At 44.0% G+C, this 19,007-nt stretch overlaps 1 protein-coding gene across 1 annotated transcript in view; it reads left to right on the top strand.

Annotated features, from left to right (window-relative positions):
• Positions 1-9,122: 9,122 nt before the first annotated feature.
• DYNC1LI1 (dynein cytoplasmic 1 light intermediate chain 1) overlaps positions 9,123-19,007 on the top strand; it is a 61,647-nt gene continuing 51,762 nt past the window's right edge. The window contains exon 1 of the mRNA XM_082259467.1: positions 9,123-9,445. Coding sequence (XP_082115593.1) covers positions 9,330-9,445 — 116 coding nt within the window. The 5' untranslated portion in view covers positions 9,123-9,329. The remainder of the gene's footprint in view (positions 9,446-19,007) is intronic.

The following is a 19,007-nucleotide window of genomic DNA, read 5'->3' as shown; positions in this document are numbered from 1 at the left end:
CTAGTGGAGTATTAGCGTAGGGTACAGCACGACACAGTGTAGGGCACATAAACACAGGGTCTCGAAGGATGTTGGATGTCCATCGACATTTTGAGAGACCCAAGCTGGAAGAGAAGATCGCAGAAGATCGCTGTCCCAAATCAAGAAACAGTTAGAAAAATAAAAGGATCCAAAAACTGTTGTTGTGTCAGTAATTTTATATGTCCTTCTACTCTTCTTACTGTACATATAAATGTCCTTTGTTTGTTTTTTCATTCTTTTGTGACCTGTTTCTCTTGCAGGTACTGGTCGGCTACCACGCATTGATTTTATATATTCTGACACAAACAGCGTTTGCGCTCAGCATATATGGATACCTTTGCTGATAGCAGCTGTGGTGATTTTCTGATTTCAGCACTGCAGTTAAAATCTTATTTTGGTATACGTGGATAGCGCCGTGTATACCCATCATTAAATTCAGTGGGTGGTTGTTTGGGCGGTTAATGATGAGAATCCAAAAACTTTTGTTGTGTCAGTCATTTTATATGTCCTACTCTTCCTAATGTACTTTTTTTTAATGTACTTTTTTTTTCATTCTTTTGTGACCTGTTTCTCTTGCAGGTACTTGTCGGCTACCACGCATTGATTTTATATATTCTGACACAAACAGTGTTTGCGCTCAGCATATATGGATACCTTTGCTGATAGCAGCTGTGGTGATTTTCTGATTTCAGCACTGCAGTTAAAATCTTATTTTGGTATACGTGGATAGCGCCGTGTATACCCATCATTAAATTCAGTGGGTGGTTGTTTGGGCGGTTAATGATGATAATCCAAAAACTTTTGTTGTGTCAGTCATTTTATATGTCCTACTCTTCCTAATGTACTTTTTTTAATGTACTTTTTTTTTTCATTCTTTTGTGACCTGTTTCTCTTGCAGGTACTCGTCGGCTACCACGCATTGATTTTATATATTCTGACACAAACAGTGTTTGCGCTCAGCATATATGGATACCTTTGCTGATAGCAGCTGTGGTGATTTTCTGATTTCAGCACTGCAGTTAAAATCCTATTTTGGTATACGTGGATAGTGTCGTGTATACCCATCATTAAATTCAGTGGGTGGTTGTTTGGGCGGTTAATGATGAGTAATACTATGCATTATTCCTGTGCTGATTTCGGATAGGTTCTCTTTTTTTCCGTTCAGCCCACAGGCTGCATGAAAAAAAAAAAAACCTATATGCCAAACAAGGACCAGCAATGTACTGGTACGTTGCTGGACTTTGAGTGGTTATACCAGGATGATGCCTGCAGATTTAGGCATCATCTTGGTATCGTTTTTTACAGCCAGTGGTCAGCTTACATGTAAAAGCAATCCTAGCAGGTAATTGGCCGCTAGACTGCTTTTACATGCAGTGGGAGGAGCCTCCCCCCCCCCACCGCCGCCTTCCGCAGCCTTCCGTGGTTTTTCTCGGGCTCTCCTGTCCCACCGGTTAACCCGAGAGTGCAGCCGGTGGTTCAGTTATCTAACCATAGAGCTAATTGAAGATTAGAATGGCTCCAATCATCTCTATGGCCTAAGATGCCGGAGGCTACGAGCATTTTATGACTTCTGTTTCGCCAGAAATAAGCAGGGCCATTGGGAAATTGGGAAAGTATTTTATCACACCAATTTTGGTGTGGTCAGATGCGTTAAGGTCAGAGGAGAGATCTGGAGTCTAAAATACCCCAATTTTTTTAAAAAAGAGTACCTGTCACCACAGATTGCTATCATAGGGGATATTTAAATTCACTGTGATAACAATAAAAATGATTTAAAAAAAAAAAAAAATTAAAGGAAAGGTGTCAAAATAACATAAAAAAGCAAAAGAAAAAAGAAAAAAAAAAAAAAAAATTGAGCCCCCCCCTTTCCCCCGGTGCTTGCGCGCAATGGCGCACGCAAGCGGTGGTCTAGTGTCATATGTAAACCGCAATTGCAGCATGCATGTGAGGTATTGCCGCGATCGCCAGATCGAGGGCAGTAATTCTTGCAGTAGACCTCCTCTGTAAGTCTAAAGTGGTAACCTGTAGAGACTTTTAAAGGTTTTTAAAAATGTACGAAGGTTTTTGCCGCTGCGCAGGCATGCGCAATTTTTAAAGCATGTCATGTTGGGTGTCTATGAACTCGGCATAAGATCATCTTTTAAATTTTACCAAAAAAATTGGAATTATATAGTGTATTTGTGCAATAAATTAAATAAAAATGTATTTTTTTCGCTAAAATTGCGTTTGGAAAATCTGTGCGCAAATACCGTGTGACAAAAAAATTTGCAACATCCACCATTTTATTCTATAGGGCCTCTGCTTTAAAAAAATATATAATGTTTGGGGGTTCAAAGTAATTTTCTAGTAAAAAAAAAATATTTTTTCATGTAAACAAAAAGGCACAGAAAAGGCTTGGTTTTCAAGTGGTTAGAAGAGTGGGTGATGTGTGGCTAAGATTGAGCATAAAATGCCGGGACTGTTCAAACACCCCCCTAATGACCCCTTTTTGAAAAGTAGACACCCAAAGCTTTTTTCTGAGAGGCATGGTGAGTCCATGGAGTATTTTATATTTTGCCACAATTTTCGGGAAAATTATAATTTTTTTTTTTTTGTTGTTTTTTTACAGAAAGTTGTCACTAAATGATATATTGCTCACACATGCCATGTGTATATGTGAAATTACACCCCAAAATACATTCTGCTGCTTCTCCTGAGTACAGGGATACCCCATGTGTGAGACTTTTTGGGAGCCTAGCTGTGTACGCGACCCCGACAACCAGTCCACATCTTCAGGTTTTCTAATGGCGTAAATTGCTGATTTTACCCCTGACTACCTGTCACAGTTTCAGAGGCCCTGAAATTTCAAGATAGCACAAAACCCCCCCAAATGACCCCATTTTGCAAAGTAGACACTCCAAGCTACTGGCTGAGAAGCATGGTGAGTCCATGGAATAGTTTATATTTTGCCACAAGTTTCGGGAAAAAATTTTTTTTTTATTTTTTTATTTTTTTTTACACAAAGTTGTCAGTAAATGATATATTGCTCACACATGCCATGGGTATATGTGAAATGACACCCCAAAATACATTCTGCTGCTTCTCCTGAGTACAGGGATACCCCATGTGTGAGACTTTTTGCCAGTCTAGCCGCGTACAGGACCCGGAAAACCAATGCGCACCTTTTGGCTTTCCAAGGGCGTAAATTGTTGATCTCACTCCTTACTACCTATCACACTTTTGAAGTCCATAAAAAGCCAAGATGGCACAAAACCCCCCCCAAATTACCCCATTTTGCAAAGTAGACACTCCAATCTATTTGCTGAGAGGCATGGTGAGTATTTTGCAGCTCTCATTTTTTTGGAAAATGAAGAAAAAACAGGAAAATGCATTTTTTTTCCTCTTTTTTTCAATTTCCAAAGCTTTGTGACAAAAAGTGAGATCTGCAAAATACTCAACATGCCTCTCTGCAAATAGCTCAGGGTGTCTACTTTCCGAAAAGGGGTCATTTGGGGGGGGGGGTTGTGCTGTCTTGGCATTTCATGGCCTCCAAAACTGTGATAGGTAGTCCGGAGTGAAATCAACAATTTACGCCCTTGGAAAGCCTGAAAGTGGGGACTGGTTTTCGGGGTCCTGTACTCGGCTAGACTGCAAAAACGTCTCACACATGGGGTATCCCTGTACTCAGGAGAAGCAGCAGAATGAATTTTGTGGTGTCAGTTCACATATACCCATGGCATGTGTGAGCAATATATCATTTAATGACAACTTTGTGTAAAAAAAAAAAAAATATATACATATATATATATTTCCCGGAACTTGTGGCAAAATATAAAATATTCCATGGACTCACCATGCCTCTCAGCAAATAGCTTGGGGTGTCTACTTTCCAAAATGGGGTCATTTGGGGGGGTTTTGTGCTATCTTGGAATTTTAGGGCCTCCGAAACTGTGATAGGTAGTCAGGAGTGAAATCAACAATTTACGCCCTTGGAAAGCCTGAAAGCGGGGACTGGTTTTCGGGGACCTGTACTCGGCTAGACTGCAAAAAAGTCTCACACATGGGGTATCCCTGTACTCAGGAGAAGCAGCAGAATGTATTTTGGGGTGTCAGTTCACATATACCCATGGCATGTGTGAGCAATATATCATTTAATGACAACTTTGTGTAAAAAAAAAAAAATATATACATATATATATATTTCCCGGAAACTTGTGGCAAAATATAAAATATTCCATGGACTCACCATGCCTCTCAGCAAATAGCTTGGGGTGTCTACTTTCCAAAATGGGGTCATTTGGGGGGGTTTTGTGCTATCTTGGAATTTTATGGCCTCCGAAACTGTGATAGGTAGTCAGGAGTGAAATCAACAATTTACGCCCTTGGAAAGCCTGAAAGCGGGGACTGGTTTTCGGGGACCTGTACTCGGCTAGACTGCAAAAAAGTCTCACACATGGGGTATCCCTGTACTCAGGAGAAGCAGCAGAATGTATTTTGGGGTGTCAGTTCACATATACCCATGGCATGTGTGAGCAATATATCATTTACTGACAACTTTGTGTAAAAAAAAAAAAAAAATATATATATATATATATTTCCCGGAACTTGTGGCAAAATATAAAATATTCCATGGACTCACCATGCCTCTCAGCAAATAGCTTGGGGTGTCTACTTTCCAAAATGGGGTCATTTGGGGGGGTTTTGTGCTATCTTGGAATTTTAGGGCCTCCGAAACTGTGACAGGTAGTGCAGAGATGACATGAACAATTTACGCCATTAGAAAACCTGAGAGTGTTGATTGGCTTTTGCGGTCCTGTACACAGCTAGGCTCCCAAAAAGTCTCACACATGGGGTATCCCCATACTCAGGAGAAGCAGCAGAATGTATTTTGGGGTGTCATTCCACATATACCCATGTCATGTGTGAGAAATTTATCTTTTAGTGACAACATTGTGTAAAAAAAAAAAATTAAAAAAAAAAATTGTAATTTTCCCAAAACTTGTGGCAAAATATAAAATATTCCATGGACTCACCATGCCTCTCAGCAAACAGCTTGGGGTGTCTACTTTCCAAAATGGGGTAATTTGGGGGGGTTTTGTGGTATCTTGACATTTCAGGGCCTCCTAAACCGTTAGAGGTAGTGAGAAAATGCAATGAAAAATGTACGCCCTTTGAAATTCTGATGGTGGTGATTTGTTTTCGGGGACCCCTACACAGCTAGGCTCCCAAAAAGTCCCACATATGTGGTATCGCTGTACTCAGGAGAAGCAGAAGAATATATTTTGGGGTGTAATTACACATATACCCATGGCATGTGTGAGCAGTATATCATTTCAATGACAACTTTGTGTAAAAAAAAAAAAAATTTTTTTTTTAGTCATTTTTCAAACACCTGTGACAAAAAAATGAAATATTCAATGAGCTCAACATGCCTGTCAGGACATTCCTTAGGATGTCTACTTTCCAAAAAGTGGTAGTTTGGGGGGGTTTTGTACTGCCCCGCCATTTTAGCACTTCATGAAATGAGATAGGCAGTCAGAAATTAAAGCTGCGTAAATTTCACTATTTACACCATAGTTTGTAGACGCTATAACTTTTGCGCAAACCAATAAAAATACGCTCATTGATTTTTTTTTTTGTCAAAGACATGTAGCTAAATATATTTTGGCAAAAAAAAATGACATAAATTGAGTATATTGGATATTTTTTAAAAGACAAAGTTGAAAATGTCATTTTTTTGCAAAATTTTCGCTCTTTTTTTATTAATATCGCAAAAAATAAAAAGCGCAGAGGCGATCAAATACCACCAAAAGAAAGCTCTGTTTGTGGGAAAAAAAGGACGTAAATTTCGTTTAGGTACAGCATTGCATGACCGAGCAATTATCAGTTAAAGTCACGAAGTGCCAAGTTGAAAAAAGGGGTCTGGTCTTTAAGCTGCAAAATCCTCCGGTAGGAAAGTGGTTAAAAGCGCGCCATTACATACAAACCCGGAAATAAAATGACCGAGCACGGATTTTAAACCCGAACATACAGTAAAGTTTTCGGGTCCGTGTTCGGGTAACAAAAATCCAATTATTCGGTACGAACCCGAATAATACAGTCGGTGTTTGCTCAACACTAGTCATGGCCCATACCAGTGCTAGCAGCTCCAGCTTCAAGGAACAAGAACTACAGTGAGGGAAAAAAGTATTTGATCCCCTGCTGATTATGTAGGTTTACACACTGACAAAGAAATAATCAGTCTTCTATAATTTTAATGGTAAGCTTATTTTCAAAGTGGGAGACAGAATAACAACAAAAATATCCCCCAAAAAAAAAATGCATTTCAAAAAAGTTATAAATTGATTTGCATTTTAATGAGTTAAATAAGCCTTACAGCTTCATGGGCGGGTCCCTAATGCGCATGCGCGAAGCACGTTGTGCATTTGGATTGGCTCGGCGGCAGGGGAAGGAGGAGGGGGCCAAACTTCAGAGGGACAGCGCCGCGGCGCCGTCTCCCGGAAGTGGGGAACGTGTCCCTGTCAAAAACAGGTACCCATTCCCCCCCTCCCCCCTGAAATGTGCCAAATGTGGCACCGGAGGGGGGGGGGGGGAGAAAGCAAATGAGCAGAGGTTCCACTTTTGGGCTGAACTCCGCTTTAACAGACAGCCAGTCTCCACTAGCTAGATCCAGTGTGGAAAAGTAGCAGGCTTGTTATAGGGCTATTAATGTGGTATTAAACCCAAAACCAAAAATGTTTTATATTGCAGCTTACCAGTCATTAGATTTGGTGGCTGCATCAGTATTCCTTTTTTGGGATTTTTTTCCTTCTTTGATTTCACCTGGTGATCTGGCAAGTAACATACCTCCTGTATTAGTGAGACACAACTCTGGAGGATTGAGAATAGGAGGCACAGCAGACAGCAGCATTGCCAGACTGAAGGGGGGGGGGGGGGGGGGGTTAGCAGATTTAGAACCCAGGCGCACACTTTATAATCAGTTATAGCTGATTTTTTCCTTATGGGATACAAGGGTTTTACATGAATAAATAAAAGCTAAAAGCTGATCATTTTAATTATTGCTGCCAGTGTTAAGTAGTTTGTCTCATCCATGTAAACTGATACTTTCTGCTGGAGAGTTTGTGCTGTGAAAAACAACAGCCTTGCTGGCCGGATCACCAGATGAAAATAGAAGAAAGAAAGTCGTAAAAAGAAAACGAATACGGCCATCATATCTAAAAATTAGTAAGCTGCAATATAATAAATGTTTGATTTTGGGTTTAATACTGCTTTAAAGACTCCTCCAGCCTTGGAAAAGAGTATGCCTTGTGGTGAACGCAAGCATTTACCTTCCTATAGTCCATACAAAATGTAAAATGACATCTTTATCAGGACAATGGGTGCAGCCCAGGGGCTCCTGCTTTCCTGACTGACCCCACTTTGCAACATATTACGCTACAATATCTCAAACTCTTGACAGAGAGCAGGAAAAATGTATTGATACTTTTGTCTAATGGAAGCAGCACTGTCAGTGTGTTGAGGGTTATCCAAGGCAGATAAAGAAGGAGCAGTGGCTTCCTTCCTTAGTCAGCCTGGATTCACACATATGGGATATCAGACACCACATGTGATTTGCACTGCATTGCTGTGCAGATCACATGTGATGTCTGTGCAATGCAAATTCAACCATACAGTTTGTATTGGATTTGCATGAAAAAGGTGCAGGAACCTTTTTTTTCCCTGCACTGGAATCGGATCGCATGGGTGTTCACACTAGGTATCCCACCCCCCCACCGCAAAAAAAAAAAAAAATTTGCACCAGAAGCGGTGAACAAAACAGCGCTGGACTCCTTTTAAAAAACGCAAGGAAACTTTGCACGGATATGTGTGAACCAAGCAGAGTGGATAAAAATCAACGATTAAAAAAATAAAAAAACTGATTTTTTAATTTAATTCAAATTTTTTTGATTTTTACCTAATTTATTTTAATAAAATGCTTTTGGAGCAAAAATCTAACTAACGATAGTTTTCTATTTAGGATACATTAATAATTTAGTTTATTCAGCATGAAATGGAGCTTAGTTGTGTAGAATAAGGCTGTATATTATGCAATATATCCATTTTTGGTAAACTCATTCAATGAATGTAAGCTCTGCAAGCTAAGATAACATGCACTGCATTAATACCCTCACACAGTTTCACTGTGGGATAAAACAAAAGTCAGGAATATTCCTTTATCCCATTGTTTTGCAAATCTATGTACACTACAAACTGTATGATTGAATCGGTTCTGATATCGCTGTTTTACTAACCTGACAGCTTATTATTCTAAATAGGAAACCTTCATTTTGTTTGCAAATAATACAGATTCTAACTACTAGCAAGAATAATGCCCCTTTCACACGAACGATGCGATCAGATCCGTCTGTCAGTTTTTTAGGCGGATCTGATCGGATCCTCTATGCATCCCTATGGGGCAGCGGATGTCAGCGGAGACATGTCTGCTGCCATCAGCATCCGATCCTGTCCGTGAAATCCGGATGGATGGAAACCCTATTTTCCATCCGTCCAGGGGATCGGATGAGAGCAGACAGGCGGTCCGCTCTCATCCGATTCCCCCATAGAGGACAGTGGGGCTCTGACACCTCCCTCTCCGCACTGTCAGAGCTGTCACCTGCCCGCTCAGCGGGGATCGGCTCGATTTATATCAAATCCACCCTGGAACCAAGCAAGGCACCTCTGTGCGTCTGCTAAAGCGCAGCGCGGTTCTTCGTGGGTCAAGAATGTGCACAATTGCTCGCGTGTTCCCCGATCACAGAGATGTCAATCTAGGCTTAGCAGAATTTAAAAACACATAGAAATACTGAATGGGAAGAGAACTAAAAAAGTGTCTGAGACAGACTTTGTCTCAACCAGAGCATAGCCAATCAGATTTTAATTTTCTAAGCTTTGTGAAAGACAGCAACTGTTTGGTTGCTATAGGTAACAGCACCAGTTTAGACAGAACTTGTCTCAGCCATTGTCTCTATGACCGTCTATCAGACAAACCAGCCCTGCTCACAGTGTGGATGCCGGTGATTCAGCATCCAGCAGCAGATACATTGAGTGGGCGGAGTCACTTCGCCGCCACAACGTCACCTCCGCCATGCCTTGCGTCCCAGCCCCGCCCAGTGCTCCTGTCTGCCGCCTGCCTCCTCCCCTCCATAGGGCTCCTGGTTCTTCTTCCCGGGGACCGCGCCTCATCTATTCAGCGGAAGGGTGGTCGAGACCAAATCCTGGAAGGGGGGTGTTCCGCAGTCGAGCTGTCCTAATTACCGCACTCACAGCTGTCATAGGAAAGGAGCGCTAGGATGGCAGCGGGGAGAGCCGCCTCTTACTCGTCTCCATCCTCCAGCTTCAATGCTGGCTATGGGAACAGCCACAGCGGGGCGGCGGCCAGTGAGGATGAGGATGGACAGAACCTGTGGTCAGTAGCTGGCATTGTGTAATAACGTGCTCGGGGAAGGGCAGACATGGAGGCCGGGGGACCCTCGCCTCTGTTCATTCATTAGCTGGCCCAGACCGTTATGCTGAGCCTGTGTGACATGTTCCATGGGGGGCCGGAGGTGGGGGGTAATGGACTCTGCTTAACCCCTACTCTGCTTGGCAGGATGCCATTCTCAGTGCTGCCGGCGGCACAGGGGTTAAGCAGACAGCCCGGTACAGAGCTGTACTGTATATGACAGGAGGGACGCCTAGACGCTTCCAGGGGCCGGGGACGCGCTTTACCTGTTTGTGGGCGTGGTTAGGGAGCTGAATGAGACGGGGACGCGCTCTACCTGTCAAGAGTACAGGTGCGCAGGCTCGTGGAAGGGACAGGCCCAGTGACAGATAGGCGGGGCTTCATGTGTTTGTTTTTAGATGAGGGGCCCCAGCATGGGGTTATTTTTTTTGTGTTATCAGTGGAGGGACCCAAAGGTGCTCCCTCTGTGTGATCAAATGGGGAGGCCCTAGGTGCTCCCTGTGTGGTCAGTAGAGGGGCCCCAGGGTGTTCCCTCTGTGTGATCAGCGGAAGGGGGCCCCCAGGGGGTTCCCTCTGTGTGATCAGAGGAAGTTTGCCCCCAGGGTGTTCCCTCTGTGATCAGCGGAGAGGCTGGTACCATAACTGATCACATGTGCAGCAGCATAGCATCTGCAAATCAAACATCAAACCGAGCCTAAGTGCCGGTTCACACTGATGCGGCTGCGGCGATCGCATGTAACGTCGGAGCGCACTGCTCCTTTATTACATGCGATCGGCTGTGCGGTGCGAGTTTAGCCATACACTTTGTATGGCTAAATTCGCACCGCACCCGCAGCAAAGACGCACAGGACCTTTTTTTGCAGCCGCATCAGGATCGGATCGCACAGTGGTTCACACTTGTGCGATCCGATCCTGTGCGAACTGCAAGATCGCACTGCAATATGCGATCAAACTGGGGGTGTCGTTAAGATTACATTGACACCCCCAGCGTATCGCATATGGCAGTGTGAACTGCCAGGGGTGCGTTTGCGATGCGGGAACAGGCTGCGAATTCGCAGCCTTCCCGCATCGCATAAGTGTGAATCGGGGCTAAGATGGCAGCTTTCTTGGCTGTAAAGGATCGGCATGGTTTTGGATCCACTTTGGAAAGGCATTGTTTTTTGTTTTTTTTTTAAATTAAAATAAACAATACCAAACGGCAGTCCCAAGCAGTGTTAGCCCCCGTTCACACTGGGGCGACCTGTGAGGGAAGCTGCGGACCCGTTCTGATAGGAGCGACACAAGTCGCTCCGACTCAGAAAAAGGGTCCGGAGCTTCTTTGGGGCGACCAGGAGGCGACCGCCATAGACTTCAATGTTACGAAGTCCGTGGCGGCCGCTCCGAGGTAGCGGCGCACTGCTCGCACCGCGACCTCGGAGGTCGCGGTGCGAAGTAGCGTCGCCCCAGTGTGAATGGGGGCTAATCACCCGCCTGAGCTTTTCTCTGCTGGGCTACATGTTCTCCTCTCCTCATCTCTATAAAATTAGGGAGAAATGTTCTTTAGTCCAGGGCAGGACTGATAACACGGCTTGAGATTGCATTACAGAAGAGGCACCTTTAGCTTACTGGATTTATGGCAGGATTAATAGGTATTTGTTGGGAGTGCTGATACTTGGTTTTGTGCAATTTGTTATTGTGAATAGGCCTAAAAGCTGTTAGTCTAGCTCAGTGGTCTCCAAACGGTGGCCCGAGGCCGGTTGTGTCCCTTTTGCTTGCCTTTATCTGGCCCTTGGGGGCACTATCCCATCCACTGACACCAAAGATGAGGCTCAATTCCTGTCACTGACACCAATGCTGGGGCACAATTGCTCCCCTTGACACCCGCGCTGGGGCACAATTGCTCCCATTGACACCAGCAGTGGGGCACTATTCCCCCCCCCTGACACCAAAGATTGGGGACTGTTTACGCCTACATCTGCTACTCCCACCGGCCCTAGTTCGGCCCCTCTAAAGTTTGAAGGACAGCAAACTGGCCCTTTGTTTAAAAAGTTTTGAGACCCCCTGCCTAGTTGAAAAGGGCAACACACCAATGTTTTCAGGCGTGCCCCAGGATCCCAATAATGTAAATCTTTGACATAAGGGCCATACACACTAAAGCATAAGATTTTCTGAAGACTTTTTCCTTCAGATTTACCTTTTCTATGTAGTGCAAGGGCCGGCCAGATTGCATACAAATTGAAAGTGTTTAGGTTTGACCTCATATTAAATGGTTTTGGTAAATCTAAAGGAAAAAGTCTTCAGAAAATCTTATAGTGTGTATGGCCCATTAGGCTTGAGAAGTCAGACTTTTTCCTATACCTTTTTCAGGTCACTACTGGTCAGTAATCTTGCCCATCACACTTAGGGCCAGGTCAGGTGGAAGAGTCTACTGCTAGTGACACATCAACAGCTGTGGAATCATAGTAGTGACCATTGTGACTCGGACTGAATGTGATGTGAAATCTATAATTTTATTTTTTTTCTTTGCTTAAAGCGGAACTTTTACCCATAAAAACTTGCTAAAAAAAGAATGTTCTTTAGCAAGGAACATACATTGCAAATGGATAATTATGCTACCAAAATTTGTGTGTGCTGTAATTTACCTCCAGCATTGCTCCAATTTCTTCTTGCTGGAGACTGCCATTTTGCTGAAGCTCAGAGTCCCTGAACAGCAGTAAATCCTAAAGCGAAACTAAACCCATGGATTTAACAGTTTAAAAAACAGGTACATTCCTGCAAAGCCGAGATTGCTAACTCACATTTGCTGGTGTCCTCCACCAAACTGTTAAAATCATCAAGTGGCTGGTGTCATAACTGATTTCAAGTGCAGCACCATGGCAGTTGCAGATCAAACAGAAGAAGCTTCCTTGGCTGTAAAGGACAGGAGGGTTTAGACTCCGTTCACACTATGTCGGATCCAACTTCGGGGCGACCTGTGAAGTCACTGCGTGCAGCGCGATTTCGGCATGACTTGCACGGACTTCATAAAATGAATGTCTATGCAAGTCGCTCCAGGTCGCCCCGAAGTAGTACAGGACCCTTTTTCTAAGTTGGAGCGACTTGTGTCGATCCTATTAGAACCGTTCCTGTACTACTTTATGGGACGCGACGGACCGCGACTTGTCAGGCTGACAAGTCGCGGTCCAAGTCGGGTTAAGTGTGAATGGGCTGTAAATTCTGGTTTAAAGTGTTACTAAACTCACAAAACAGTGAGATCAGTGTGTAAATCCAGCAAAGCATTCTTGTTATCCTCATTGTTAACCTAATGGTTTAATCCTCAACATTGTGCAAAAAGGCTGTTTGATCCTGTCTTCTCTGATACCCCCTGTTATTGTCCCCAATTCATCTCCTGATGGTACAAGCTCCACATGCTCAGTTTGGGGTGTATTGCTAGAGAGTTTTTTTTTCTTGTTTAATCAAGATTTATTGAGTTTCAGGCAATTACATATAATACAGAAAACCATGCAGCAGCATGAAAAGAACAGGGCCAATCAGCACTGTCCAGACAGAGGGTCAGGGGTCCTGCATCCTCATAGGACAATCATTGGAGAATGAAGACTCCTACAATTTTTTAACCAGACACTTATAGAAGTCATTAGACTTCTATATACTGCTGATGAGAAAAGGTATTTAGCAGTTTATATTTACTAAAACTATTGCATTTCCATGTTCTGTTTACTGTGGAGACCAGATATAGTGAATGCAGAGTCCTGGGTTTAGTAACACTTAAAGGCTGCCGGCAGATTGGCCTCTACAAATCCAGCAGTGCCTAAAAATAGAGAGCAACTGAGCATGTGCAGAGCAGGGTGAGAGGGAGTGTATTATTGGATTTTAAACAGTATAGGCACTTATTTTTAATGTATTACATAGCTATACCTGCAAAAAGGGCCAGCATGAAGTGATCTAGCAGGACTTCATTTTCTGACTAAAGTTCCGCTTTAAAGCGGAACTAAACCCATCAATTTAACGGATTTCCCAAATGGTTACATTCCCGGCATGCCTGGATGCTAACTGTCACAGTTGGGTGCACTTTCAACCAAACTGTCAAGCCATCATGTGGATGGTGTCATAACTGATCACATATGCAGCACTATGACAACTTAGGATAAAAACAGAGACAAATTCCTGCTGCCTCCGCAAACATTTGTGTTGTTTTTCTCCCCCCCTTCTTTTTTTTTTTTCCTTTTTCTCTTAGCCCCCCCCCCACACCTCTCTAAACCACGTTTTTGCCCAGGTTCATACTGAGGTTGGTTTGAAATCGTGCAAGTTCAGCTAAACTCCCACGATTTCATGCTGGAATTTCAGCCCAACTTCAGGGGCAATTTCACAGACGGCTGTGCGGGTTCCTGCACAGATGTCTATGGAAATGCCCCCCAAATCACCAAAAGTAGTAAAGAAACTACTTTTGGGAATCGGTGCGGCTCCGCAGAGTCGGCATCGCACTAATTTGGGCGGTGCAATTGGCACCGATTTGACATGCGATTTGACATGTCAAATCAGACCAATGTGAACATGGGCTTAAAGCGGAGTTCCACTCAAAAGTGGAACTTCCGCTTTAAATAGTCCTAACCCCCTGACATGCCACATTTGGCATGTCATTTTTTGGGGGGGGGGGAGCGGGTACCTAGTTTTGACAGGTACCCGCTCCCACTTCCGCTCGGAGCTGAGCGGAAGTTCTCCTCTCTCCCTCCCTCCCTGCAATCTTCTGGGACTTGTCAGAGGTCCCAGAAGATTGCCGGCCAATCACGACGCATAGCGCAACTCGCACATGCATAGTGCGTACCCGGCTGTGAAGCCGCAAACTGTCACAGCCGGGTGCCCACATCAGTGATGCCGGCGCCACGGAGCAGAGAGGGAGAAGACGGCGCATCGCTGGACCGTGGGACAGGTGAGTGTGCGGTTAGGCTGGAACTCCACTTTAATGTGTTGGCTATTAATGGCAAAAAGCATTCTTCATTGACTATTGCACTGCATTGTTCTCTTTGGTTCTTGCCTACCTGTGCATATCCAAGACACTGTACTTCCTGATGAGATGTGCCTTTCTTAGCCATACTGTTTGTTCTAAACTAATGTGCCTTTACTTGCTGTTTATTTATATTGTAATACTTGGGAAAAATCTATAAAACTCTTTGTAAAACAAGCCGAGACTAATGCTGGGTACACAAGGGCCAAAAATCATCCAGTTCAGCAGGAAACGGCCAACATTCGGTTAATGTGTACAGCGGTCTGTCTGGCGGAAGGCTTATGTCGGAGGGACATGCTGGAAAACCAGCATCTTATCAGCGCTTGCAGCCAATGGATGCGAGTGCTGATCGGTGTCTTCTAGGGGGGGTGGGAGTCTTGTCAGAATACAAGGGCACAGCGAGCGGGGGGATCGCCACACCAATATTGCTTGTGTTGGCACGGCGATCTGTCAGGTTTTTTTTTTTCAGCCTGCAGGGTTGAAGGGGAAAAAAAGAAAAAAAAACTAGCAGTGTTTTCCAGGCATAAGATGGCAGCTTCCTTGGCTGTAAAGGAGAGGAGGGTTTAGTTCCAACTTAGTTTGAAGATAATTGTCTCATCCACGAGAAAAGTGACTTTTTAGACTCTTAAGCCCCGTACACACGCACCGATTGTCGGCCGTAAATATTCGGCCGACGACCGTTCGGCCGATTGTCGGCTTGTTAGTATGATGCTTCCGACAGCCGACAGTGCATTTTCGGCCAAACAGAATCTGTCATGCAGGCATTAAAATTTTTGTATGCCAACACCAGAGCGGCCAATTGTTCGCCAGTCAGTACAGAATTCGGCCGACAAACAGCCGATTAGCAAGACTGGGCATGCTCAGAAAAGAAAAAAACACACGGAAAGTTAACCATCACATGACATCACTTCTGCAGTCGGCTGTTGTTGGCCGACAAAATTCGTGTGCAGTCTTTTGCAGTTTTCAGCCGACACGACAGCCCTGGACAAAAGACAGCCGATCGTTCGGCTGACGTTCGATACGTGTGTACGGGGCTTTAAATAATGTTTGAGTGGGATCAAAGGTGCAGGCATATGATGATTACATCTAAATGTGTATATGGGGCAATATTTGATGTTTTTGTCCTCTACTGAAGGGCAAAGCAACCAAATCTTTCATATTTATTATACTTGTATGGCGTTTGCTTTTTAATTCTGAATATGTGGTGGGCTGTGTTGTTGCAGTTTTGTTTTTTGTTGCCTGCCAAGAAAGAGGACCAGTTTGTTCTGAATTGTGTGGGGAAATGGTTAGCAGTGCAGGAAGACTGCTGATGCTCCATATTACAAAGGCAGCCCTATTAATAAATCGTACATTCATTTGGCATGTCTCTTATTGGGTCTGGGCTGAAGGAGGGGGGTATGAGTATTTGAGGATCCTACTGACCCCATTCGATTATTATTTGCTGAGTTCAGCTTGCCCAGCCACAATTCATGTGTAGGATTGCTAGAATTGAATTCTATTGAATCTGTCTAGATCAGGAAATTGTACTTTTTACATTTGTGGGTAGATTGCAATTTATAAAATTCCTTTCCCACTGTCACCAAAATGTGTGAAAGGGTTTTGTTGCCCCCCACATGTTTGTTAGAATGGGAAAGGGTTAGATGCTCTGACCATGTTTATTGTCCTGGTGTCAGAGATGGGATGTAAGGGAGCTTTTCTCAAATTGGATGACCAATATTTTAACTCTTCCACACTATTGAAAACGAAAACAAAACATCTCGGTGGCGTTAGGCCAGCCATATGCAGTTCAAATCTCAGCTGGTTCAGCAGGAACTGACTAAGATTTGAACAATGTATGGGCAGGCTGAATGTAGAGTGCCTTAAAGTATTCACACCCCTTGAAATTTTCCATATTTTGTCTTTACAACTAAAAACGTAAATGTATTTTATTGGGATTTTATGTGACCAACCAACACAAAGTGGCACATAATTGTGAAGTGGAAGGAAAATGATAAATGGTTTTTAATTTTTTTTACAAATATCTGAAAAGTGTGGTGTGCATTTGTATTCAGCCCCCTTTACTCTGATTCCCCTTTAGGGCTCTTTCACACGGTCCGCCTCCGTAGGGGGATCCGTGCTGCTCAGTGGGGATCGATCCGCTGAGCCGGTGGATGACAGCTCCGTCTCTGCTTGCAGTGCGGAGAGGGAGGTGTCACAGCTCCCGCTGCTCTCTATGGGGGATCGCATGAGAGCGGACCACCTGTCCGCTCTCATCCGATCCCTGAACGGATGGAAAAATAGGGTTTCCATCCGTCCAGATTTCAGCACAGGATCGGATACGGATGGCAGCAGGTGTCAGCGGAGGTGTCTCCGCTGACATCCACTGCCCCATAGAGCTGCATGGAGGATCCGATCAGATCCGCCTAAAAAACTGACAGGCGGATCTGATCGGATTGCCCGTGTGAAAGAGGCTTAACAAAAATCTAGTGGAACCAATTACCCTCAGAAGTCACCTAATTAGTAAATAGAGTCCACCTGTGTGTAATTTAATCTCAGTATAAATACAGCTGTTCTGTGAAGCCATCAGTCCCGGTTCACACTTATGTGATGTGGGAACCCTGCAAATCTACTGCGGGTTCCCGCATCGCATTCCCAGGGCAGGCAGTTCACACTGCCATATGTGAATCGCTGGGGGTGTCAATTCAAAGTTAATGACACCCCCAAATCAGTTCAAACCGCATTGCGAACTGACATTTGGACATGAATCGGATCGCATAAGTGTGAACCGCCATGCGATCCGATTCTGGTGCGTGTTTGTGCTGAATCAGTTGCAAATTCAGCCATACGATCTGTATGGCTGAATTCGCATTGCACAGACATGGCATGTGATTTTCGAAGCAGTGCACTCCTAATCACATGTGATGTCTGCCATCGCACTAATGTGAACCGAGCCTCAGAGGTTTCTTAGAGAACCTTAGTGAACAAACGGCATCATGAAGGCCAAGGAACACACCAGACAGGTCACTGATAAAGTTTTGGAGAAGTTTAAATCAGGGTTAGGTTATTTAAAAAAAAAAAAAATCCCAAGCTTTGAACATCTCATGGAGCACTATTCAATCCATCACCTGAAAATGGTAAGAGTATGGCACAACTGTAAACCTACCAAGACATGGCCGTCCACCTAAACTGACAGGCCGGGCAAGAAGAGCATTAATCAGAGAAGTAGCCAAAAGGACCATGGTAACTCTGGAGGAACTGCAGAGATCCACATCTAAGGTGGGAGAATCTCTCCACAGGACAACTATTAGTCGCGCACTCCACAAATCTGGCCTTATGAAAGAGTGGCAAGAAGAAAGCCATTGTTGAAAGAAAGCCATAAAAAGTCCTGTTTGCAGTTTGTGAGAAGCCATGTGGGGGGCGCAGCAAACATGGAAAAAGGTGCTCTGGTGAGATGAGACCAAAATTTAACTTTTTGTCCTAAAAGCAAAACGCTATGTGTGGCTGCAAACTAACACTGCACATCACCTTGAACACACCATCCCCACCGTGAAACATGGTGGTGGCAGCATCATGTTGTGGGGATGCATTTCTTCAGCAGGGACAGGGAAGCTGGTCAGAGTTGATGGGAAGATAGATGGAGCCAAATACAGTGCAATCTTGGAAGAAAATCTGTAATGCATCGTACTCGCGCGTCGATAGTTGGCCGTGAATTTTCGGCCAACGTCTGATCGGCCGATTTTCGGCTTGTTAGTATGATGCTTCCGACAACCGACTCCGACTTTTCGGCCGAAAAAAATCTGGTGTGCAGGCTATAAAATTTTTGTTGACCGCCACCACAACGGCCGATTTTCCGTCAGTCAGTACAGATTTTGGCAGACAAAAATCTGATGAGCAAGACTGGGCATGCTCAGAGATGAAAAAACACACGGAAAGTAAACCATCACGTGACATCACTTCTGAAGTAGATTTTTGTTGGCCGAGAAAATTTGTGTGCAGTCAAGAGCACATTTCAACCAACACAACACTGGACAAAAGTCGGCCGATCGGTCGGCCGATAATCGTTGCGTGAGTATGAGGCTTTAGTCTGCAAAAGACTGGGGCGGGGCGTAGGTTCACCTTCCAGCAGGACAACGACCCTAAACATACAGCCAAAGCTAAAATGGAATGGTTTAGATCAAAGTATATTCATGTGTTATAAGTCCAGACCTAAATCCAATTGAGAATCTGTGGTAAGACTTGAAAATTGCTGTTCACAGACGCTCTCCATCCAATTTGTTAGAGCTTGATGTGCAAAGCTGGTAGAGACATACCCAAAAAAGATTTGCACCTGTAATTGCAGCGAAAGGTGGTTCTATAGACTCGGCTGCTGAATACAAATGCATTCCACACTTTTCAGATGTTTATTTGTAAAAAATGTTGAAAACCATTTATCATTTTCCTTCCACTTCACAATTATGTGCCATATTTGTGTTAATCAATCACATAAAATCCCAATAAAATACATTTATGTTTTTGGTTGTAACATGACAAAATATGAAAAATGTCAAGGGCTATGAATACTTTTTC

The sequence above is a fragment of the Pelophylax lessonae genome (assembly GCF_965119305.1).
Source record: "Pelophylax lessonae genome assembly, chromosome: 5".
In the NCBI taxonomy this organism is placed as follows: Eukaryota; Metazoa; Chordata; class Amphibia; order Anura; family Ranidae; genus Pelophylax; species Pelophylax lessonae.
Note: the sequence above shows the minus strand (reverse complement) of the source record. Positions and strands in the feature narration are given on the sequence as shown.